At 44.3% G+C, this 25,391-nt stretch overlaps 2 protein-coding genes across 9 annotated transcripts in view; one reads left to right on the top strand and one right to left on the bottom strand.

The window, feature by feature from the left end:
- Positions 1–24,639, top strand: part of rab3il1 (RAB3A interacting protein (rabin3)-like 1) — a 33,471-nt gene extending 8,832 nt beyond the window's left edge. For 2 of the 7 annotated variants that reach the window (XM_071405217.1, XM_071405218.1), the window contains exons 4-13: positions 109–364; positions 2,879–2,974; positions 4,445–4,522; positions 4,762–5,004; positions 17,785–17,913; positions 18,713–18,825; positions 19,324–19,347; positions 20,202–20,316; positions 20,516–20,582; positions 20,783–24,639. In XM_071405217.1, coding sequence (XP_071261318.1) covers positions 109–364; positions 2,879–2,974; positions 4,445–4,522; positions 4,762–5,004; positions 17,785–17,913; positions 18,713–18,825; positions 19,324–19,347; positions 20,202–20,316; positions 20,516–20,582; positions 20,783–20,868 — 1,207 coding nt within the window. In that variant the 3' untranslated portion in view covers positions 20,869–24,639. Of the gene's footprint in view, positions 1–108; positions 365–2,878; positions 2,975–4,444; positions 4,523–4,761; positions 5,005–9,423; positions 9,896–17,784; positions 17,914–18,712; positions 18,826–19,323; positions 19,348–20,201; positions 20,317–20,515; positions 20,583–20,782 lie in introns of those variants that run through there. The other 5 variants (XR_011675484.1, XM_071405219.1, XM_071405220.1 and 2 more) reach the window with 5 other exon arrangements.
- epx (eosinophil peroxidase) overlaps positions 22,283–25,391 on the bottom strand; it is a 36,175-nt gene continuing 33,066 nt past the window's right edge. The window contains exons 16-17 of one of the 2 annotated variants that reach the window (XM_071405216.1): positions 22,649–22,729; positions 22,283–22,392 (exon numbers count right to left, since the gene is read on the bottom strand). In XM_071405216.1, the coding sequence (XP_071261317.1) occupies positions 22,684–22,729 (46 nt within the window). In that variant the 3' untranslated portion in view covers positions 22,283–22,392; positions 22,649–22,683. Of the gene's footprint in view, positions 22,393–22,602; positions 22,730–25,391 lie in introns of those variants that run through there. The other variant, XM_071405215.1, reaches the window with a different exon arrangement.

Raw genomic sequence — 25,391 nt, forward strand, 5'->3', positions numbered from 1 at the left:
TTTCTTAATATCTCAAACAAGCAGCTGAAGGGGCTAGTTAGCTTACATGTTCATGTAGCCATTGCACTTAACAGACAAGTTTTAAATCTCGTCTTTTGTTTTCTAAAGGTTGGTAGACCTGGAGCCAGGTCCAATCCCCAGGGTGGAGGGTGGAGGGCAGGGTGACCCCAGGCCCGCCAGGCCCCAGGAGCAGGGTACCCAGGCCAGGGGCAGAGAGGGCAGCAGGCTGGAGCGTGCTGCCCAGCTGGAGGGTGCCCGGGGCGGGGAGCATGAAGACAATGTGTCCCGCCTCCGGAGCTCTTCCCTGGAGATCAGAGAGAAGGGATCAGAGATCCTCAGAGAGCAGCTAGATGCTGCACAGAAGGTGGCTGAGGCCCATCTTGTTATACAGTATACCTCTTCTATTCTGCTGCAGTTCTACCCTACACCTCTTCTATTCTGCTGCAGTTCTACCCTACACCTCTTCTATTCTGACCCAGTTCTACCCTACACCTCTTCTATTCTGCTGCAGTTCTACCCTACACCTCTTCTATTCTGCTGCAGTTCTACCCTACACCTCTTCTATTCTGACCCAGTCTACCCTACACCTCTTCTATTCTGACCCAGTTCTACCCTACACCTCTTCTATTCTGACCCAGTTCTACCCTACACCTCTTCTATTCTGACCCAGTTCTACCCTACACCTCTTCTATTCTGCTGCAGTTCTACCCTATACCTCTTCTATTCTGCTGCAGTTCTACCCTACACCTCTTCTATTCTGACCCAGTTCTACCCTACTCCTCTTCTATTCTGCTGCAGTTCTACCCTACACCTCTTCTATTCTGACCCAGTTCTACCCTACACCTCTTCTATTCTGCTGCAGTTCTACGCTACACCTCTGCTATTCTGCTGCAGTTCTACCCTACACCTCTTCTATTCTGACCCAGTCCTACCCTACACCTCCTCTATTCTGCTGCAGTTCTACCCTACACCTCTTCTATTCTGCTGCAGTTCTACCCTACACCTCTTCTATTCTGCTGCAGTTCTACCCTACACCTCTTCTATTCTGACCCAGTTCTACCCTACACCTCTTCTATTCTGACCCAGTTCTACCCTACACCTCTTCTATTCTGACCCAGTTCTACCCTACACCTCTTCTATTCTGCTGCAGTTCTACCCTACACCTCTTCTATTCTGATCCAGTTCTACCCTACACCTCTTCTATTCTGATCCAGTTCTACCCTACACCTCTTCTATTCTGCTGCAGTTCTACCCTAGACCTCTTCTATTCTGACCCAGTTCTAACCTACACCTCTTCTATTCTGACCCAGTTCTACCCTACACCTCTTCTATTCTGCTGCAGTTCTACCCTACACCTCTTCTATTCTGCTGCAGTTCTACCCTACACCTCTTCTATTCTGCTGCAGTTCTACCCTACACCTCTTCTATTCTGACCCAGTTCTACCCTACACCTCTTCTATTCTGACCCAGTGCTACCCTACACCTCTTCTATTCTGACCCAGTTCTACCCTACACCTCTTCTATTCTGACCCAGTTCTACCCTACAGCTCTTCTATTCTGCTGCAGTTCTACCCTACACCTCTTCTATTCTGACCCAGTTCTAACCTACACCTCTTCTATTCTGCTGCAGTTCTACCCTACACCTCTTCTATTCTGCTGCAGTTCTACCCTACACCTCTTCTATTCTGACCCAGTTCTACCCTACACCTCTTCTATTCTGACCCAGTTCTACCCTACACCTCTTCTATTCTGCTGTAGTTCTACCCTACACCTCTTCTATTCTGCTGCAGTTCTACCCTACACCTCTTCTATTCTGCTGCAGTTCTACCCTACACCTCTTCTATTCTGACCCAGTTCTACCCTACACCTCTTCTATTCTGCTGCAGTTCTACCCTACACCTCTTCTATTCTGCTGCAGTTCTACCCTGCACCTCTTCTATTCTGCTGCAATTCTACCCTACACCTCTTCTATTCTGCTGCAGTTCTACCCTACACCTCTTCTATTCTGCTGCAGTTCTACCCTGCACCTCTTCTATTCTGCTGCAGTTCTACCCTACACCTCTTATATTCTGCTGCAGTTCTACCCTACACCTCTTCTATTCTGACCCAGTTCTACCCTACACCTCTTCTATTCTGACCCAGTGCTACCCTACACCTCTTCTATTCTGACCCAGTGCTACCCTACACCTCTTCTATTCTGACCCAGTTCTACCCTACACCTCTTCTATTCTGACCCAGTTCTACCCTACACCTCTTCTATTCTGATCCAGTTCTACCCTACACCTCTTCTATTCTGATCCAGTTCTACCCTACAGCTCTTCTATTCTGCTGCAGTTCTACCCTACACCTCTTCTATTCTGACCCAGTTCTAACCTACACCTCTTCTATTCTGACCCAGTTCTAACCTACACCTCTTCTATTCTGACCCAGTTCTAACCTACACCTCTTCTATTCTGACCCAGTTCTACCCTACACCTCTTCTATTCTGCTGTAGTTCTACCCTACACCTCTTCTATTCTGCTGTAGTTCTACCCTACACCTCTTCTATTCTGCTGTAGTTCTACCCTACACCTCTTCTATTCTGCTGCAGTTCTACCCTACACCTCTTCTATTCTGCTGCAGTTCTACCCTACACCTCTTCTATTCTGCTGCAGTTCTACCCTGCACCTCTTCTATTCTGCTGCAGTTCTACCCTACACCTCTTCTATTCTGACCCAGTTCTACCCTACACCTCTTCTATTCTGCTGCAGTTCTACCCTGCACCTCTTCTATTCTGCTGCAGTTCTACCCTACACCTCTTCTATTCTGCTGCAGTTCTACCCTACACCTCTTCTATTCTGACCCAGTTCTACCCTACACCTCTTCTATCCCCTCCCAGGAGCTGAAGCTGAAGGATAAGGAGTGTGAGCGTCTGTCACAGATCCGGGATCAACTAGAGCAGGAGCTGGAGGAGCTAACTGCCAGTCTGTTTGAGGTAGGAAGGAATGACTACGAGGCCTGCTACAACCTACAGCTAGCTGAACTGGTGAAGGACTGACTACGAGGCCTGCTACAACCTACAGCTAGCTGAACTAGTGAAGGAGTGACTACGAGGCCTGCTACAACCTACAGCTAGCTGAACTAGTGAAGGACTGACTGCTAGGCCTGCTACAAACTACAGCTAGTTGAACTGGTGAAGGACTGACTACGAGGCCTACTACAACCTACAGCTAGCTGAACTAGTGAAGGACTGACTGCTAGGCCTGCTACAACCTACAGCTAGCTGAACTAGTGAAGGACTGACTGCTAGGCCTGCTACAACCTACAGCTAGCTGAACTAGACTGACTGCTAGGCCTGCTACAACCTACAGCTAGCTGAACTAGTGAAGGACTGACTGCTAGGCCTGCTACAAACTACAGCTAGCTGAACTAGACTGACTGCTAGGCCTGCTACAACCTACAGCTAGCTGAACTAGACTGACTGCTAGGCCTGCTACAACCTACAGCTAGCTGAACTAGACTGACTGCTAGGCCTGCTACAAACTACAGCTAGCTGAACTAGACTGACTGCTAGGCCTGCTACAAACTACAGCTAGTTGAACTGGTGAAGGACTGACTACGAGGCCTACTACAACCTACAGCTAGCTGAACTAGTGAAGGACTGACTGCTAGGCCTGCTACAACCTACAGCTAGCTGAACTAGTGAAGGACTGACTGCTAGGCCTGCTACAAACTACAGCTAGCTGAACTAGACTGACTGCTAGGCCTGCTACAAACTACAGCTAGCTGAACTAGACTGACTGCTAGGCCTGCTACAACCTACAGCTAGCTGAACTAGACTGACTGCTAGGCCTGCTACAAACTACAGCTAGCTGAACTAGACTGACTGCTAGGCCTGCTACAAACTACAGCTAGTTGAACTGGTGAAGGACTGACTACGAGGCCTACTACAACCTACAGCTAGCTGAACTAGTGAAGGACTGACTGCTAGGCCTGCTACAACCTACAGCTAGCTGAACTAGTGAAGGACTGACTGCTAGGCCTGCTACAAACTACAGCTAGCTGAACTAGACTGACTGCTAGGCCTGCTACAACCTACAGCTAGCTGAACTAGTGAAGGACTGACTGCTAGGCCTGCTACAAACTACAGCTAGCTGAACTAGTGAAGGACTGACTGCTAGGCCTGCTACAAACTACAGCTAGCTGAACTAGACTGACTGCTAGGCCTGCTACAACCTACAGCTAGCTGAACTAGACTGACTGCTAGGCCTGCTACAAACTACAGCTAGCTGAACTAGACTGACTGCTAGGCCTGCTACAAACTACAGCTAGCTGAACTAGACTGACTGCTAGGCCTGCTACAAACTACAGCTAGCTGAACTGACGATGGTACAAGTACATCTGAACTTAGAAAGGTGTGGATCCTGCATGTTAACTATGTTCTTTTTTTGCTGTTTCCCTATAGGAAGCTCACAGGATGGTGCGTGAAGCCAACGTGAAACAAGCAGCAGCAGAGAAACAGCTGAAGGAGGCTCAGGACAAGGTCCGTTTATGTCTCCTATTTAAACTAAAGACTTTATCCTTCAGGGTTAGAGAGGTGTGTGTGTGTGTGTGGTGTGTGTGTGTGTGTGTGTGTGTGTGTGTGTGTGTGTGTGTGTGTGTGTGTGTGTGTGTGTGTGTGTGTGTGTGTGTGTGTGTGTGTGTGTGTGTGTGTGTGTGTGTCGGGATGGGTACAATCCATAACTACTGTCTATAACCACTTGTGTTCTTGTCTCTCCCCAGAGTGATGTCCTTCAGGCGGAGGTGTCCGCCCTGAAGACCATGGTCCTGACATCCACCCCGTCTTCCCCCAACCGCCAGGCCCACCCTCAGCTCCTCTCCCCGGGCTCTAGGTCCAGGGGTGCCAGCCCCCACCATGGAGGAGGACACACACGAAACAAGAGTGCCAGTGGTGCCCTCCCATTGTCCCCTGGTGGGCACTCAGACCTGCCCTCTGACCTGCAACCAGTCAGAGAGGACAAAGAGGTAGGGCCAGCCGCCTTCAGACTACAGACCGGCCGTGTCTGAATACCCATAATGCTGTTCTAAGTATTAGGCGTTTTGTTTTTTTACAAAAAATACAACTTTTTATAGCATGTGCATTTTTGTTGTTGTTGTCTGCTTTAAATGCCAGGATGTCATACACATTTCTGCTTTTCATCTAGTAGAATTCACTGGACACTACTGATGAAAATAATGGTCTTCGGAACTAACTCTACTACTGCTTCCTACTATTACATTTACATTTAAGTCATTTAGCAGACGCTCTTATCCAGAGCGACTTACAAATTGATAACTCTACTACTGCTTCCTACTATAACTCTACTACTGCTTCCTACTATAACTCTACTACTGCTTCCTACTATAACTCTACTACTGCTTCCTACTATAACTCTACTACTGCTTCCTACTATAACTCTTCTACTGCTTCCTACTATAACTCTACTACTGCTTCCTACTATAACTCTACTACTGCTTCCTACTATAACTCTACTACTGCTTCCCACTATAACTCTACTACTGCTTCCCACTATAACTCTACTACTGCTTCCCACTATAACTCTACTACTGCTTCCCACTATAACTCTACTACTGCTTCCCACTATAACTCTACTACTGCTTCCTACTATAACTCTACTACTGCTTCCTACTATAACTCTACTACTGCTTCCTACTATACCTCTGCTTCCTACTATAACTCTGCTTCCTACTATAACTCTGCTTCCTACTATAACTCTGCTTCCTACTATAACTCTGCTTCCTACTATAACTCTGCTTCCTACTATAACTCTACTACTGCTTCCTACTATAACTCTGCTTCCTACTATAACTCTGCTTCCTACTATAACTCTACTACTGCTTCCTACTATAACTCTACTATAACTCTACTACTGCTTCCTACTATAACTCTACTACTGCTTCCTACTATAACTCTACTACTGCTTCCTACTATAACTCTACTACTGCTTCCTACTATAACTCTACTACTGCTTCCTACTATAACTCTGCTTCCTACTATAACTCTACTACTGCTTCCTACTATAACTTTACTACTGCTTCCTACTATAACTCTACTACTGCTTCCTACTATAACTCTACTACTGCTTCCTACTATAACTCTATTACTGCTTCCTACTATAACTCTAATACTGCTTCCTACTATAACTCTATTACTGCTTCCTACTATAACTATACTACTGCTTCCTACTATAACTCTACTACTGCTTACTACTATAACTCTACTACTGCTTCCTTCTATACCTCTACTACTGCTTCCTATTATAACTCTACTACTGCTTCCTACTATAACTCTACTACTGCTTCCTACTATAACTCTGCTACTGCTTCCTACTATAACTCTACTACTGCTTCCAACTATAACCCTGCTTCCTACTATAACTCTACTACTGCTTCCTACTATAACTCTGTTTCCTACTATAACTATACTACTGCTTCCTACTATAACTGCTTCCTACTATAACTCTACTACTGCTTCCCACTATAACTCTACTACTATAACTCTGCTTCCTACTATAACCCTGCTTCCTACTATAACTGCTTCCTACTATAACTCAACTACTGCTTCCTACTATAACTCTACTACTGCTTCCTACTATAACTCTACTACTGCTTCCTACTATAACTCCACTACTGCTTCCTACTATAACTCTACTACTGCTTCCTACTATAACTCTACTACTGCTTCCTACTATAACTCTACTACTGCTTCCTACTATAACTCTACTACTGCTTCCTACTATAACTCTACTACTGCTTCCTACTATAACCCTGCTTCCTGCTATACCTCTACTACTGCTTCCTATTATAACTCTACTACTGCTTCCTACTATAACTCTACTACTGCTTCCTACTATAACTCTACTACTGATTCCTACTATAACTCTACTACTGCTTCCTACTATAACTATACTACTGATTCCTACTATAACTCTACTACTGATTCCGACTATAACCCTGCTTCCTGCTATACCTCTACTACTGCTTCCTATTATAACTCTACTACTGCTTCCTACTATAACTCTACTACTGCTTCCTACTATAACTCTACTACTGATTCCTACTATAACTCTACTACTGCTTCCTACTATAACTATACTACTGATTCCTACTATAACTCTACTACTGATTCCGACTATAACCCTGCTTCCTGCTATACCTCTACTACTGCTTCCTATTATAACTCTACTACTGCTTCCTACTATAACTCTACTACTGATTCCTACTATAACTCTACTACTGCTTCCTACTATAACTCTACTACTGCTTCCTACTATAACTCTACTACTGCTTCCTACTATAACTCTACTACTGCTTCCTACTATAACTCTACTACTGCTTCCTACTATAACTCTAATACTGCTTCCTACTATAACTCTATAACTGCTTCCTACTATAACTATACTACTGCTTCCTACTATAACTCTACTACTGCTTACTACTATAACTCTACTACTGCTTCCTACTATACCTCTACTACTGCTTCCTATTATAACTCTACTACTGCTTCCTACTATAACTCTACTACTGCTTCCTACTATAACTCTACTACTATAACTCTGCTTCCTACTATAACTCTGCTTCCTACTATAACTCTACTACTGCTTCCTACTATAACTCTATTACTGCTTCCTACTATAACTATACTACTGCTTCCTACTATAACTCTACTACTGCTTACTACTATAACTCTACTACTGCTTCCTACTATACCTCTACTACTGCTTCCTATTATAACTCTACTACTGCTTCCTACTATAACTCTACTACTGCTTCCTACTATAACTCTACTACTATAACTCTGCTTCCTACTATAACTCTGCTTCCTACTATAACTCTACTACTGCTTCCTACTATAACTATACTACTGCTTCCTACTATAACTATACTACTGCTTCCTACTATAACTCTACTACTGCTTCCTATTATAACTCTACTACTGCCTCCTACTATAACTCTACTACTGCTTCCTACTATAACTCCACTACTGCTTCCTACTATAACTCTACTACTGCTTCCTACTATAACTCTACTACTGCTTCCTACTATAACTCTACTACTGCTTCCTACTATAACTCTACTACTGCTTCCTACTATAACCCTGCTTCCTGCTATACCTCTACTACTGCTTCCTATTATAACTCTACTACTGCTTCCTACTATAACTCTACTACTGCTTCCTACTATAACTCTACTACTGATTCCTACTATAACTCTACTACTGCTTCCTACTATAACTATACTACTGATTCCTACTATAACTCTACTACTGATTCCTACTATAACCCTGCTTCCTGCTATACCTCTACTACTGCTTCCTATTATAACTCTACTACTGCTTCCTACTATAACTCTACTACTGCTTACTACTATAACTCTACTACTGCTTACTACTATAACTCTACTACTGCTTCCTTCTATACCTCTACTACTGCTTCCTATTATAACTCTACTACTGCCTCCTACTATAACTCTACTACTGCTTCCTACTATAACTCCACTACTGCTTCCTACTATAACTCTACTACTGCTTCCTACTATAACTCTACTACTGCTTCCTACTATAACTCTACTACTGCTTCCTACTATAACTCTACTACTGCTTCCTACTATAACCCTGCTTCCTGCTATACCTCTACTACTGCTTCCTATTATAACTCTACTACTGCTTCCTACTATAACTCTACTACTGCTTCCTACTATAACTCTACTACTGATTCCTACTATAACTCTACTACTGCTTCCTACTATAACTATACTACTGATTCCTACTATAACTCTACTACTGATTCCTACTATAACCCTGCTTCCTGCTATACCTCTACTACTGCTTCCTATTATAACTCTACTACTGCTTCCTACTATAACTCTACTACTGATTCCTACTATAACTCTACTACTGCTTCCTACTATAACTCTACTACTGCTTCCTACTATAACTCTACTACTGCTTCCTACTATAACTCTACTACTGCTTCCTACTATAACTCTACTACTGCTTCCTACTATAACTCTATTACTGCTTCCTACTATAACTCTATTACTGCTTCCTACTATAACTCTAATACTGCTTCCTACTATAACTCTATTACTGCTTCCTACTATAACTATACTACTGCTTCCTACTATAACTCTACTACTGCTTACTACTATAACTCTACTACTGCTTCCTACTATAACTATACTACTGCTTCCTACTATAACTCTACTACTGATTCCTACTATAACCCTGCTTCCTGCTATACCTCTACTACTGCTTCCTACTATAACTATACTACTGCTTCCTACTATAACTCTACTACTGCTTCCTACTATAACTCTGCTTCCCACTATAACTCTTGTCAATGTATTTCTCTCCTTACTTCCCTTTTTTCTTCATTTCTCTAGCTCTCTTCCCTTTCTATTTTCATCTTCCTGTTTTCTCTTGATCGTCATCATCTTTCCCTGCCCTCTTCTTCTTTCTCTTTCAATCTCTCCATCTCTCTTTCTCTCCCTCCCTCCATTTCTCTTTCTCTCCCTCCCTCCCTCCCTCCATCTCCTTCTCTCCCTCATATCTCCTTCTCTCCATCCCTCCATCTCCTTCTCTCCCTGTATCCCTCATCCCCTTCTTTCCTTCTCTCCCTCCATCCCTCTCTCCATCTCTCCTTCTCTCCCTCCCTTCCTCCCTCCATATCTTCTTCTTTCCTCCCTCCTCTCTCCCTCCCTCCATCTGTCCTTCTCTCCATCTCTCCTTTCTCAGCCTACTGTTCCTACGCTCCTCTTGCTGATTCTATGTCTGGTTCCGGGTCACTCTGTCTCTGTGACCTATGAACCCTACTGGGCAGAGCAGGGGGAGAGGCCACGGTCTCTCAGCCGCCAGGTAACCACACACCTCTGGTTCCTCAAGGTTTCCTTCTTGTTGTTCCTTTGCCACTGTGATTCTGCTTGGTCTTTGAGTCTAGGATGGGGTGACTGTAAAACTCTTTGGGACAACTGAAATTAAAAAGGACTTTATAACAGCGCCTATACACTGAGTGTACAAAACATTATGAACACCGTCCTAATATTGAGTTGCACCTCTCCTCCCCTTTTACCCTCTGAACAGCCTCAATTCGTCAGGACATGGACTCTACAAGGTGTCGAAAGTGTTCCACAGGGATGCTGGCCCATGTTGACTCCAATGCTTCCCACAGTTGTGTCAAGTTGGCTGGATGTCCTTTGGGTGGAGGACCATTCTTGATACACACAGGAAACTGTTGAGCGTGAAAAACCCAGCAGCGTTGCAGTTCTTGACACAAACCGGTGCGCCTGCCACCTACTACCATACCCCGTTCAAAGACACTTAAATATTTTGTCTTTCCCATTCACCCTCTGAATGGCACACATACACAATCCATGTCTCAATTGTCTCAAGGCTTAAAAATCCTTCTTTAACCTGTTTCTTCCCCTTCATCTACACTGATTTGAAGTTGATTTAACAGGTGACATCAATCAAGGGATCATAGCTTTCACCTGGATACTCAATATCATGAGAAGCTTTGTATATGGAGGCATTTCTGTAGCCATTATTCCTGCTTAAAAGTATGATCAGGATGTAAATTATGGTTCATGGGTCAGTTTTATTTTATTTTATTTATTTATTCGGCCGACTAGATTAGATCAACTTTATTTTCCTACCGGGGGGAAATTAATTTGTTCATGTGCTTAAAAAAGACAAAGTACAGTAAAATTACACACACAAAAAACCCCACACAATAATACACAATAAAATGTACATGTGAGTGAATGTCTCTTTGTCCTCTCTGCGGTGTAATGTTATCTAGATCATTTTTATATGGACCTCAGTGACTAAGTGAATGTCCGTCATTGTAACTGGAATTCGGGGTGAAAAAAGGAGAACAGTGGTCTGTAAAACCAAACACCATCAATCCAGTCATTACAAGAATTCAGGGAGAACATCTCCAGAGCAGAAGCAAAGAAAATGTCTAGCAGATCTTTTCTGAGAAGGCCCTTTATACAGGTAACTACCAAAATAAAGGAAACCCTTGGGTAAATGAGGGATTAAAATGTATATTGAAAGCAAGTGCTTCCACACAGTTGTGGTTTCTGAGTTTAATTAAGCAATTAACATCCCGTCATGCTTAGGGTCATGTTAACGTCCCATCATGCTCAGGGCCATGTTTACGTCCCATCATGCTTAGGGTCATGTTAACATCCCATCATGCTTAGGGTCATGTTAACGTCCCATCATGCTCAGGGCCATGTTTACGTCCCATCATGCTTAGGGTCATTTTAACGTCCCATCATGCTCAGGGTCATGTTTACGTCCCATCATGCTTAGGGTCATGTTAACGTCCCATCATGCTTAGGGTCATGTTAACATCCCATCATGCTTAGGGTCATGTTTACGTCCCATCATGCTTAGGGTCATGTTAACATCCCATCATGCTTAGGGTCATGTTTACGTCCCATCATGCTTAGGGTCATGTTTACGTCCCATCATGCTTAGGGTCATGTTAACGTCCCATCATGCTTAGGGTCATGTTAACATCGCATCATGCTTAGGGTCATGTTTACGTCCCATCATGCTTAGGGCCATGTTAACGTCCCATCATGCTTAGGGTCATGTTAACGTCCCATCATGCTCAGGGTCATGTTAACATCCCATCATGCTCAGGGTCATGTTAACATCCCATCATGCTTAGGGTCATGTATAAAAATGCCCAGTTGCCCATTATGGCTAGAAGAAGAGATATCAGTGACTGAAAGATGGCTCTCAAAGGAATATAGAGGATGTGTCTCAGTCACCAGATCTCAGTGACTGAAAGAGGGCTCTCAAAGGAACATAGAGGATGTGTCTCAGTCACCAGATCTCAGTGACTGAAAGAGGGCTCTCAAAGGAATATAGAGGATGTGTCTCAGTCACCAGAGTGACTGAAAGAGGGCTCTCAAAGGAACATAGAGGATGTGTCTCAGTCACCAGATCTCAGTGACTGAAAGAGGGCTCTCAAAGGAACATAGAGGATGTGTCTCAGTCACCAGATCTCAGTGACTGAAAGAGGGCTCTCAAAGGAATATAGAGGATGTGTCTCAGTCACCAGAGTGACTGAAAGAGGGCTCTCAAAGGAACATAGAGGATGTGTCTCAGTCACCAGAGTGACTGAAAGAGGGCTCTCAAAGGAACATAGAGGATGTGTCTCAGTCACCAGATCTCAGCCCAATTTAACACTTATGGTAGATTCTGAAGCAGCGCCTGAGACATTGTTTTCCACCACCATCAACAAAACACCAAATTATGGAATTTCTCATGGAAGACCGGTGTCTCATCCCTCCAATAGAGTTCCAGACACTTGTAGAATCTATGCCGAGGTGCATTGAATCTGTTCTGGTGGTTGGTGGTGGCCCAACATCCTATTAAGACACTTAATGTTGGTATTTCCTTTATTTTCGTAGTTACCTCTATATTAACCACACAGCACCTAATGTTCTGTAAAACACCAGCCCGAGACGCTTATAGGAAGTCACATCATCAGATTTTACAGAATCACACAGTGTCACAGATACATTATCAGTATGTCTAGTGTCAAACTTTAACATTCAACACTGGCACTGACAGTTAAACCGGTTAAAAGTAATGACATCAGTACCTAATTACACAACAGATAATTATAGACTAACAAGTGACAACTACATTACATATGGTACTTAAACATGAATGGTTATCTCCCGTTTCCCTTTCCCCAAGGGAACGCATCTGTCTCACGTCTTCACCGCACTTACAATTGTTACCAAACCGATAACTAGCCTACTAATATTGTTGCACTTATATCGTTGCACTGCTAAGTCTTAGGCCCAGTTAACTAGTCTTCAACCTGATTTTAAGATGTGCATCTACTGTAAGTGTGAAATCAGCGTATGTGCCTAGATGTTAAATGTATGTACCCAGGAGACGGATACCTTACCTTAAGTCCAGGGTCAGCTCCCTCTTGACCTCTTGGTCGGCCAGTCCAAGCAAATCGTTATTTGTTCAGATGGTGACATAACATAAATATGTACTAAAAGCCATGCCCAAACTCGAAAACAAACGAAAAGCCTCGTGGCAACTAAACGTACCAGCAGCCTCACGGCTCTGCCAACTGGGACACTGACTGACCATCACCTGATGCGCTTATCAAGCAGACTCAGCATCTGGACAAGGTTGCTGCTGCCCCCTGGGGGATAGAATGTGGAAGTGGTAGTGAGCTGTAGTGTGCTGTCTACACTAAACTACCTACAGTGCTGTGAAAAATGATTTGCCCCCTTTCAAAATGTCTCTACTTTAGCAAATTTTTGATACTGAATGTTATCAGATATTCAACCAAAACCTAATATTAGATAATGGGAACCAGAGTTTATAAAAATAAAATAAAATGGATACTTATTTCATAAACAGATTTATGTCACACCCTGATCTGTTTCACCTGTCTGTGATTGTCTCCACCCTCCTCCAGGTGTCTTCCCTGTGTACATCCCTTGTGTATTTATACCTGTGTTCTCTGTTTGTCTGGTGCTAGATTGTCTTGTTTGTTCAAGTCTACCAGCGTTTTGTCTCAGCTCCTGCTTTTTCCAGTCTCTCTTTTCTCGTCCTCCTGGTTTTGACCCTTGCCTGTCCTGACTCTGAGCCCGCCTGCCTGACCACTCTGCCTGACCCTGAGCCTGCCTGCCGACCTGTACCTTTGCCCCCCTCTGGGTTACCGACCTCTGCCTGACCCTGAGCCTGCCTGCCGACCTGTACCTTTGCCCCCCTCTGGATTACTGACCTCTGCCTGACCCTGAGCCTGTCTGCCGCCCGGTACCGTTGCCCCACCTCTGGATTACCGACCTCTGCCTGACCCTGAGCCTGTCTGCCGCCCGGTACCGTTGCCCCACCTCTGGGTTACTGACCCCTGCCTGACCCTGAGCCTGTCTGCCGCCCGGTACCGTTGCCCCACCTCTGGGTTACTGACCCCTGTCTATTGCCTGCCCCTGAGCCTGTCTGCCGCCCGGTACCGTTGCCCCACCTCTGGGTTACTGACCTCTGCCTGACCCTGAGCCTGTCTGCCGCCCGGTACCGTTGCCCTGGGTTACTGACCCCTGTCTATTGCCTGACCCTGTTGGAATATTAACCTCTTACAAGACGCCGTGCAGGAACATGTCGAACAGTGCTTCCGGGTTCCACGCACTCTCCTCTGCCAACGTACGTAAATCGACCGCGTAGTCGGCCACGGTGCAGGCGTCCTGCCGGAGCTGGATTAGCTTCTGGGCTGCTTCTTTCCCAGAGAACGGGTCATCAAAGACCTTCCTCACCTCTCCCACGAACCCCTCCAGGCTCGCGCATATGGCCGGCTGCTGTTCCCATATGGCGGTAGCCCAGGTGAGAGCCTTTCCAGACATCAGAGTGATGGAGTAAGCTATTTTGGAGCGATCCGAGGTGAAGGGGGAGGGCTGAAGCTCGAAAATGAGGGCACACATAGCTAGAAATGCCCGACGGGTGCTCGGCTCTCCATTAAAGCGTTCAGGAGGAGGTAACCGGGGCTTCCGGGAAGGTGGATTGGCCGGTGGGGCGGCGCTGCTAGCATTGATGGACGGTTGCGGGAACAACGAATGGAGAGGAAATTCGATTTCACTCGCACGTCCAGGGATTACATCTTGCCTCCGAGTCATCACGGAAGTCCCCGACGGTCCCGTAGCCGAGAGAACCCGAGATTTCCCGACCTTCCACGGGAATCATCGAGGACGGCCGAGGCACTGTTTTCTGAGCCCATGCAACTGGGCAGGGCTGGGCTGTCGCCAGCGGAATGGCAACATCAGATCAGCACAAGGAGCTGTCTGTATTGCGGGACTTTTGGTCATTTTGTGTCCTCGTGCCTGGTAAAAAGCCACTTCCCTTCTGCCGCACCACCCCTATGTCTGCGGGATTGACCTTCTCCCTAGCACCACGCCACCCCGTGGTTGTCTGTACTCGCTACCTGAAACCAAGGCTATGGAGGACTACATTGGGGACTCCCTAGCTACTGGATTTATCCGTCCCTCTTCCTTTCCCGCTGGTGCAGGGTTCTTCTTCGTGGAGACTACCGGGGACTCAATGACATCACTGTAAAGAACCGTTATCCGCTACCACTCATTTCCTTGGCTTTTGAGCCGCTCCAGGGTGCCACTGTGTTCTCCAAGCTGGATCTACGTAACGCCCTACCACCTGGTGCGGATACGAGAGGGGGACGAGTGGAAGACCGCCTTCAACACGGCCAGCGGCCACTACGAATATCTGGTCATGCCCTTTGGCCTCACCAATGCCCCTGCCATGTTCCAGGCTCTGATGAATGACGTTCTCCGCGACATGCTGAACCGGTTCATCTTTGTCTACGTTGATGACATCCTGGTATTCTCCCGCTCCCCCCAAGAACGTGTGCTCTATGTCCGGCAGGTTCTCCAGTGCCTTCTGAAGAACCAGTTGTTCATTAGGCGGGAAAGTGCAAGTTCCATCGCTCCACCATTCCCTTTCTGGTCTACATCATCTCTGCTAGGAGCATCAAGATGGATCCTGAGAAGGTGAAAGCGATGGTGGATTGGCCTCAGCCTACGTACAGGGTGCAGCTGCAACGCTTCCTGGGGTTCGCCCACTTTGATCGCCATTTTATCCAGGGTTACAGCAGCCTGGCCTCTCCCCTGTCTTCCCTCACCTCTACCAAGGTTCTGTTCTTGTGGCCCACGGCCGCGGACCGGGCATTCCCGGGACCTTAAACACTGCTTCACCACGGTATCCGATCCTGGTTCATCCGGACCCTTCCCGTTAGTTTGTGGTGGAGGCCGATGCTTCGGATGTGGGAGTGAGGGCTGTTCTGTCTCAACGTTCTGCCCTGAACCTTGAAGCTGCATCCCTGCGCCGCCTTCTCCCCCACCGTCTCACGGCCACGGAGAGGAATTGCGATGTGGGGAATTGGGAGCTTCTCGCGGTGAAGATGGCATTGGATGAATGGAGGCACTGGCTCGAAGGGGCGGAACATCCGTTCATTGTGTGGACCGAGCACAAAAACCTGGAGTATCTCTGCACCGCCAAGCGCCTCAACTCCAGGCAGGCAAGATGGGTCCTGTTGTTTACCCGGTTCAACATTTCCCTCTCCTACCAGATGGGGTTCAAGAATGCCCTGTCTCGCCGCTATAACCCCACAGCTACCTCCCCGGAGCCCGAGACCATCCTTCACACCTTGTGTCTGGCAACGGCACTCAGCTGGAGTATTGGGAAACAGGTCTGGGAGGTGCAGCGGTCCCAGCCGAACTCTGGGAGGGGGGGCCCAGAAAAACGGATGTTTGTGCCTGACGCTGTCCACTCCGCGGTCCTGGAGTGGGCCCATTCCTCCAGGTTTGCCTGCCACCCGGGCTCCCGGAGTTGAGCCAGCAGCTGGTGTGGGTGGAATACTCCCGCAAAACCCTTCCCTGCTCTGCCACGGGCCTATCACCGTTTGAGTGTTCCCTGGGGTATCAACCCCCGCTCTGCCCTGAGCAGGAAGAGGAGGTTGGCATACCCTTCTGTCAGGATGTTTGTCCGCTGCTGTCATCGTACCTGGAGGAGAGCCCGGTCAGCCCTCAAGACCACCTCCAGGTATCGACGACAAGCGGATCGCCATCGGACCCCGGCTCCCCGGTATCGTCTCGGGCAGAAGGTATGGCTATCCACCCGGGATCTGCCCCTCCGGTTTAGCGGCCCGTTCCCCAAGATCATTAGCCCCTCTGCTTCTGATGCCCCGTACCCTTCGTATACATCCCACCTTTCATGTGTCCAGGGTCAAACCCATGTCTCACAGCCCTTTGTCTCCCGTTTCCAGGTTCCTGACCCCTGCCTGCCTTGACCTGTCTATTGCCTGCCCCTGTTGTAATATTAAACTAGTGTTTATTCGACGTGGTCTCCATCTGGGTCTTACCTTCATACCTGACAAGTCATGCAACACCCAATGCCCCTGTGTGAAAAGTAATTGCCACCTTACACTCAATAACTGGTTGTGCCACCTTTTAGCTGTATTAAATCCAACCAAATTCTTCCTGTAGTTGTTGATCAGTCTCTCACATCGCTCTGGAGGAGTTATGGCCCACTCTTCCGTGCAGAACTGCTTTAACTCAGCGACATTTGTGGGTTTTCAAGCATGAACTGCTCGTTTCTAGTACTGCCACAACATCTCATTTGGGATTAAGTCTGAACTTTTTTAAATAGGCCATTTCAACACTTTAAATGTGTTGTTTTTTAGCCATTTTCATGTAGACTTGATTGTGTGTTTTGGATCATTGTTTTATTGCATGACCCAGCTGCTCTTCAGCATCAGCTCACAGACAGCAGTTCTGCATGCAAGAGTGGGCCAAAATTCCTCCAGAGCGACGTAAGAGACTGATCAACAACTACAGGAAGTGGTTGGTTGCAGTCATTGCAACTAAAGGTGTCACAACCAGTTATTGAGTGTAAGGGGAATTACTTTTACACATAGGGGAATTGGGTGTTGCATAACTTTGTTAATTAAATAAGTATCCATTTTATTTTCGTAAACTCAGGTTCGCTTTATCTAATCTTACGTTTTGGTTGAAGATCTGATAACATTCAGTATCAAAAATGTACAAAATAGAGAAAATCAGAAAGGAGTCAAATACTTTTTCACAGGACTGTAAGCTATTCCCTAATACAATCATGTTTATTACATATCAATCCATATCCACAGCAAATCAGATACAGGAAAATAACTAATCAATTATATCTCCTCTCCTCAGATGGACAACATTCTGTATGCAGAGTTCTTGACCTGGAGAAACAGACCTAGTCTGGACAGAAGTTCAGCCTTCCTGGTGCGGATATACAGGGAGGACATCAGCCCCTGCCTCTCCTTCACACGATCTGAGGTACCAGTACCTGCATGTTTCTCTGTACATAGAATACCATAACTATTCTAATAGCATAATATAATAGAATACCATAACTATTCTAATAGCAGAGTATAATAGAATACCATAACTATTCTAATAGCAGAATATAATATATTGCCATAACTATTCTAATAACAGAATAGAATAGAATACCATAACTATTCTAATAGCGCAATAGAATAAAATACCATAACTATTCTAATAGCAGAATAGAATACTATAACTATTCTAATAGCAGAATAGAATACAGTACCATAACTTTTGTATTAGCATAATAGTATACCATAACTATTTTGTTAGCATAATATAATAGGATATCATAACTATTATACTAGCATAATAGTATACCATAACTATTATATTAGCATAATATAATAGTATACCATAACTTTTCTAATAGCAGAATATAATACAGTAACATAACTATTATATTAGCATAATAGTATACCATAACTATTATATTAGCATAATAGTATACCATAACTATTATATTAGCATAATAGAATACGTAACTATTATATTAGCGTAATATAATACCATAACTATTATATTAGCGTAATAGTATACCATAACTGTTATATTAGCATAATAGAATACCGTAACTGTTATATTAGCGTAATATAATACCATAACTATTATATTAGCATAATAGAATACCGTAACTATTATATTAGCGTAATATGTTAATACATGTACGTGTGTCGGGCGGGGAAAGGCTTTTGTGTGCATGTATAGTTTGTTGTTGTTATTAATGCATTGTGACTCTGGGCCACAGTTGTCTCAGTCAGTACAGAATGCAGTGGAGAACAACTCTCTAACCATCCAGCCGGTGGCCTTGTCAGCTTTACCCGTGGTCAAAGCCAACGCCATAGAGTGTGGCGGGCCCAAGTGAGTTATCCCTCAAATGTTATTAAAACGTGATCACACCTTTATTATAATGTTTTTTAAGGTTGTTTTTATTTTTTAAACATTGGGACTGTTTTCCTCAGAAAATGTAGTCCGCTTCATGTTTTTGTTTCCTTGCTGTGATACTTCAGAGTATCGTGATAATGGTCATGACAACAGTAATCACAACTGAACCACACCCATCTTGTAATATTTATGCTCAAATCAACACTCTCTCTCTCCTCTTGGTGACTTTTCACAATTACACCTGTCATCTATAATGAATATCATTATTCGTGACTCCGTGACAAATTATGCAAACTTGATTGGTCTGACTTTCTATGGATTAGTTTAGTTTTTCTCTTCACAAATCTGTACTGTTTTTTTTTCTGTTTTTTTCTCTGAGTCCTAATGAGTTGAATCAATGGGCTACGCTGCTAATGTAGCACTGCTTCACCTCATGCTTCCTAATCAAATGTTGATTGAATTATTTTCCCCCAGTGGCTTGAAGGCAGCAGTAGAGACGTAAGTAACTTTAGGAGCGAATCATTTCATTACCTTTTTTTATTTTCCACTAACAACAAACTGTTCTGTGCTCTGTTGTTCACTGTCCTGTATGCTAACCCCTTCCTCTCTCATCAGAATGCCCTCCAGCACTCTGTCCAGCCATGTCTTGTTGTTGTTCACTGCCATCTTGTCTGTCCTCCCAGCTTGTCTGTAGTCTAACATACACAAGTCTTGTAAGGCATCTTGTCTGTCCTCACAGTGTGTCTGTAGTCTAACATACACAGGTCTTGTAAGGCATCTTGTCTGTCCTCCCAGTGTGTCTGTAGTCTAACATAGACAGGTCTTGTAAGGCATCTTGTCTGTCCTCACAGTGTGTCTGTAGTCTAACATACACAGGTCTTGTAAGGCATCTTGTCTGTCCTCACAGTGTGTCTGTAGTCTAACATAGACAGGTCTTGTAAGGCAGCTTGTCTGTCCTCACAGTGTGTCTGTAGTCTAACATACACAGGTCTTGTAAGGCAGCTTGTCTGTAGTCTAATATACTAACATTTCTCAGATGTAACTAACTCCATCCGTGGAGGAAGCGACTCCATATCTGTTCAGTGTTCAGCTTTTAAGGTCATTTTATTTGTTCCATTTCTGATGTTAAACAACTAACAATCATGTTGTCATGTATTGCCGGTTTCCCAGACCCAGGTTAAGCCTAGTCCTGGACGAAAGAACTTGCTCAGTGGAGAATCTCCCTTGAAAGTGCTTTTAAGTACATGTTTAAGCTTAATTTGTGTCCGGGAAACCAGACGCCGTAGAATTCCATAAATGAGTGAGTTAGTTGGTGTGTTTTTTTTTTCCTTTTTTCTCTGCCTCTATAACAGGAAGTGTGCGTTGAGCGGCATATCCCGGTCCTGTAAGCACCAAATCAAACTGGGTGACGAAGAGAGTTACTACTATATCTCTCCCTCCAGCAGGGCACGGGTACCTAGCTACCATGTTTGTTGTTTTTTGAAAAATATATTTGAAAATGTATTGAAAATAAAATGTATGTATTCACTTATCCTCCTCAACATCTATAGACATATAAATATGACTACCTTTTTGTGTTTATTAATACTTTTATCAGGTAGGCCTATGTGAGAGAACTTTTTGTTTGAAAGTGTGTGTGAGCCCTTCCTCAATTCCGCTCCTCTAGATCACAGCCGTGTGTAACTTCTTCACCTATATCCGTTATATTCAGCAGGGCCTGGTCAGACATGATGGTAAGTCTGACGTCCCCCTTCTAAAAGATAGATACAGAGAGATCAACAATAGACCCATTTTAACAGTGAAAAATGACAGTGGAAATAAGTTAGCTTTGTTAATGCAGACATTAAATCTGTCTGGCGTTCTGAAACTGACTGAAACCATTTCAACCCTCATGTCTTTGTCTGTCTCTGCCTGCCCCCCCCCCCCCCCCCAGCTGAGCAGATGTTCTGGGAGGTGACACGTCTACGGAGGGAGATGACTGTGGCCAAGCTGGGCTTCTACCTCACAGACCAGGAATAGGAGGACAGATGGGAGGAGATGTCACAGTAGACCTAGGTCGTGTTTATTAGGGCACTCCGTAGCAAAACGTTTCAAAATGTTGTGCAACGGACAATGAAAATGTGCTAATTTCTTCCTCTTCGTGCCCAGTGAACACGGCCCAGGGCTAGAAGACAGGAGTCACCAATCAACTGTACAGAGACACAGTACGATTTGAGAGTCAGATCACCTGTACCGGTTTCACACTGTCGGGACAACCCAAACCGAACTGGGCTGGTTTGGCTCAGCAGTGTGAAAAGCCCTCAGGGAGGACATGCGGGACCCAGAAACCGGATGGAGCCCTCAGGAGAACTATGCTGCCCACTTTTCATTCACACAGTGCCATATACCCTCCAGTACTGCTGCATTACCCCTAGGTGTTGTCTCCTCTCTCCTTAGAACCACCGTTGTCACCTCTCTCCTTAGAACCACCGTTGTCTCCAGTCACCTTAGAACCACCGTTGTCTCCTGTCACCTTAGAACCACCGTTGTCACCTTAGAACCACCGTTGTCACCTCTCACCTTAGAACCACCGTTGTCCCCTGTCACCTTAGAACCACCGTTGTCTCCTCTCTCCGTAGAACCATTGCAGCAAACCAGACCACCTCTTACTTTGCCTTAACCTTGATAGATTCTTGCACTACATTGTAAATGCCTTGCATGGCTTATTCACGAAAATACATCTGTAGTTAGAATGGGTTATAGAAGGGCAGGAATTCCTCTCCGCAGATTTCTAAGTGCGGATAAAGAAAACAGCTGCATTTAGGCTGTTCAGTACTAACCAGTTCAGAAATAGTGTGTTACATTCAGGTACTTCAGTTAAATAAAAAATACATTAAAAAAAGAATCATATTCACTTTATTTGCCAAGAACATTTACACGTACCCAGAATTTTACTTGGTGAATAGGAGCTGCCACTTGCAGTTACACGGTGCCAGAATTAATAAAAGTCCTGAACGAAAAGCCTAATCGGTCTTCTCAAATATCCTCGTCTTCATTCGGGATGCTGTGACAGTTTTAGCAATGACTATCCTAGAAATTGTAGGTTACAGGTCATTTGTTATTTAACGTAATGGGATGATAAACCAACCATGGATGATTTAAGCAATATGTTGTTACTCCCAATGTATTCACTTTTTAAATTACTATCTAGTTGGGAAATATAATCGTTTTAAAATGGCAGTTGTAGTTTCACTCCTGTAACATGTCATGTAAAATTCTCTACAATTTTATATAATAATAATATATAAGCCATACATGACCAAATAATGTGTAGCTTTACACGGATACATAGCCATATACTGTAGTGTGTATTAGCCATACCTTGCATGAAAAGCCTTATCAAACTAAATGAACACTATTCATGTCTGAACGTGCAATAGTAACTAACTTTCCTCTCAGGCTGCGTTTACACAGGCAGCTCGATTCTGATCTTTTGTCCACTAATTGGTCCTGGTATTTATTAGGATCCCTTTTTAGTCGCTGCAAAAGCATCAGCTACTCTTCCTGGGGTCCACAGGAAACAATAGATAGTACGGAAAGAACATTATTAGTCGAGGACTGAAATACATACATTTAAAAACTTCACACATAGCCTTCATATGAGTACATACACACAGTATCAAGGTCTAATGCATAGTACAGTGCAGATTACAATACGAGATATATCAAAATGTCTGTGTCTCTTCACAGTCCTCGTCATTCCATAAGGTGTTCTTCTATCTATTTGTTTTATCTGTTTTTAATCGCTAGTTTGAGTTACCTGGGTTGGCAGAGAGTTCCATGTAGTCGTGGACTCTATTTAATACTGTGTGTTTCCCAGCCTCTGTTCTGGACCTGGGGACTGTGAAGAGACCTCTGGTTACATGTCTTGTGTTGTACAGATGGAGTGTCTGAACTGTGTGCCAACTGCTTGAACGGACAGTTTGGTACCTTCAACAAATCAATACCTCGCACAAAGACCAATAGTGATGCAGTCAATCTCTCCTCAACTTTGAGCCAGGAGAGACTGACACGTATGTTATTGACACTTTGATAGAGCAACACCCTATCATGAACAGACCTCTTTCCATTTCAGCAACCATTGAGTCTATGTTTTGACCATGAAAGCTTGCTCTCTAGGGTTACACCCAGCAGTTTAGTCTCCTCAACTTGCTCAATAGCCACATTTATTCAATAAAAGACCTAAACAAGGTTTAGCGTTGAGTGGGTAATTTGTCTGGAAAATTATGCTTTTAGTTTTTGAGATATTTAGCACCAGCCTATTGCTAGTTACCCATTCTAAAACTGACTGGAGCTCTATGTTAAGTGTCTGTTATTTATTTTACTGTTGCAGCCGACGTGTATACTGTTGAGTTGTCAGCGTACATAGAAACAAAGGCTTTATTCAAGGTCAGTGGAGGGTCATTTGTAAAAACAGAAATCAAGAATGACCCTAACCGGCTGCCCTGCGGTACACCACACTCAACTGAATTTGCATGAGAGAGGCTTCCATTAATGAAAAACCCCTCTGTGTTCTATTAGATAGTTAACTCTCAATCCATAATAAGGCAGAGGATGCAAATCCATAACACACGTTTTTTTTTTCATCAAAAGGTCAAAATAACATCAAAAGCTGCACTGAAGTCAAACAAAACAGCTCCCACGATCTTCTTATCAATTTCTTTCAGCCAATCATCAGTCATATTGTGTCAGTGCAGAACATGCTAAAAGCTCAGAAAAATATCCGATATGAAAAGATCTGATGTGAAAAGATCTGATCAAAAGACCAATTACTGGAAAACATATCAGAATTGGGCTGCCTATATAAACGCAGCCTTAGGGCCCGAATCAGATCCCCTTTAGCCGACATCTGCATAGCTGATATTTTGACAGTGTCGGAGGTGGAACAACTGCGTTAAGAGCTGTGAAATCAACAAGCAGCACCCGGCATTATACCTAAAGTGGACATTGTCATTGGCTGCATAGAGTCTCATTAAGAGAAATCCTATGCAGCGTTGTTTACAACTTCGAACACTGGAATGTGTTCGAAGTTGTAAACAGCGGTCCTGCTGCTGGGTTGTTGCCCTCCTACGGCCTCCTCCACGTCTACCGATGTACTGGCCTGTCTCCTGGTAGCGCCTCCATGCTCTGGACACTACGCTGACAGACACAGCAAACCTTCTTGCCACAGCTCGCATTGATGTGCCATCCTGGATGAGCTGCACTACCTGAGCCACTTGTGTGGGTTGTAGACTCCGTCTCATGCTACCACTAGAGTGAAAGCACCGCCAGCATTCAAAAGTGACCAAAACATCAGCCAGGAAGCATAGGAACTGAGAAGTGGTCTGTGGTCACCACCTGCAGAACCACTCCTTTATTGGGGGTGTCTTGCTAATTGCCTATAATTTCCACCAGTTGTCTATTCCATTTGCACAACAGCATGTGAAATTTATTGTCAATCAGTGTTGCTTCCTAAGTGGACAGTTTGATTTCACAGAAGTGTGATTGACTTGGAGTTACATTGTGTTGTTTAAGTGTTCCCTTTATTTTTTTGAGCAGTGTATATTTTTTACATTAAATGCACTATGCATTATGTCAAATCAAATGTATTTATATAGCCCTTCTTACATCAGCTGATATCTCAAAGTGCTGTACAGAAACCCAGCCTAAAACTCCAAACAGCAAGCAATGCAGGTGTAGAAGCACATTGTGGGTTGAATGCTGTGACAACACAATTACTCTACCTTAATAAAATATTTCAGTTATTGTGTATATTACATTTGATGACTATTATTTAATTCCATGTCATCATCTCATCTCAATATCCCCTCATGATCATGCATTCTTCTGTCTCTTCTGTAGCAGGCATAAAATATACACAGAACGGACAAGTAGGTGTGCAATGGATTATGGTCACTGTAGTTAATTACCACGTTTTCTGCGATAAACTATGAAGAATATTGGCCTGCTGGAAACTACAACTCCCTACTACATCGCACAGTTCAGCCTGGATCTGTTTTTAATCTGTAGAGAAACTGTGCAAGGTGTGCATTGAGCTCACAGGAAAATAAATCATTGAACCAACATCTGTCAATTAGTTGTTTATAAAATGAAAAATAACCGAAATGCCAGTTAATCGCTCCGCATTAGTGTGGCTTTAACCCACAAAAGCCCTGCCTGAAGTAACCTACAAATCATATACTGTGGAATCCTTCTAGTAAAGAGACGTATTTGACCTCAGGGCCCAGGCAGGTCACTAGATTTAGGTTGTTACCAAGAAGTGGACGGTTGGTTACCCTCTGATACAAAAAGCCTCCAGTCGACTCCCTCCCACGCCCACAGTTGTTGCTAAACAGGTTTGAAGGGAGGGGAATATGGCACAGAGATCCAAGAACATACTGGTAATCATAAATGTGGCTGACGGCATTCCAGACTGACTACATTGCATTTGCCTGACTGATCATGTGATATAGCAATTTGACACGCAAACCATTAAATCAAATTTATTTGTCACATACACATGG

This window comes from Salvelinus alpinus, chromosome 6 (genome assembly GCF_045679555.1).
Source record: "Salvelinus alpinus chromosome 6, SLU_Salpinus.1, whole genome shotgun sequence".
Taxonomy (NCBI): domain Eukaryota; kingdom Metazoa; phylum Chordata; class Actinopteri; order Salmoniformes; family Salmonidae; genus Salvelinus; species Salvelinus alpinus.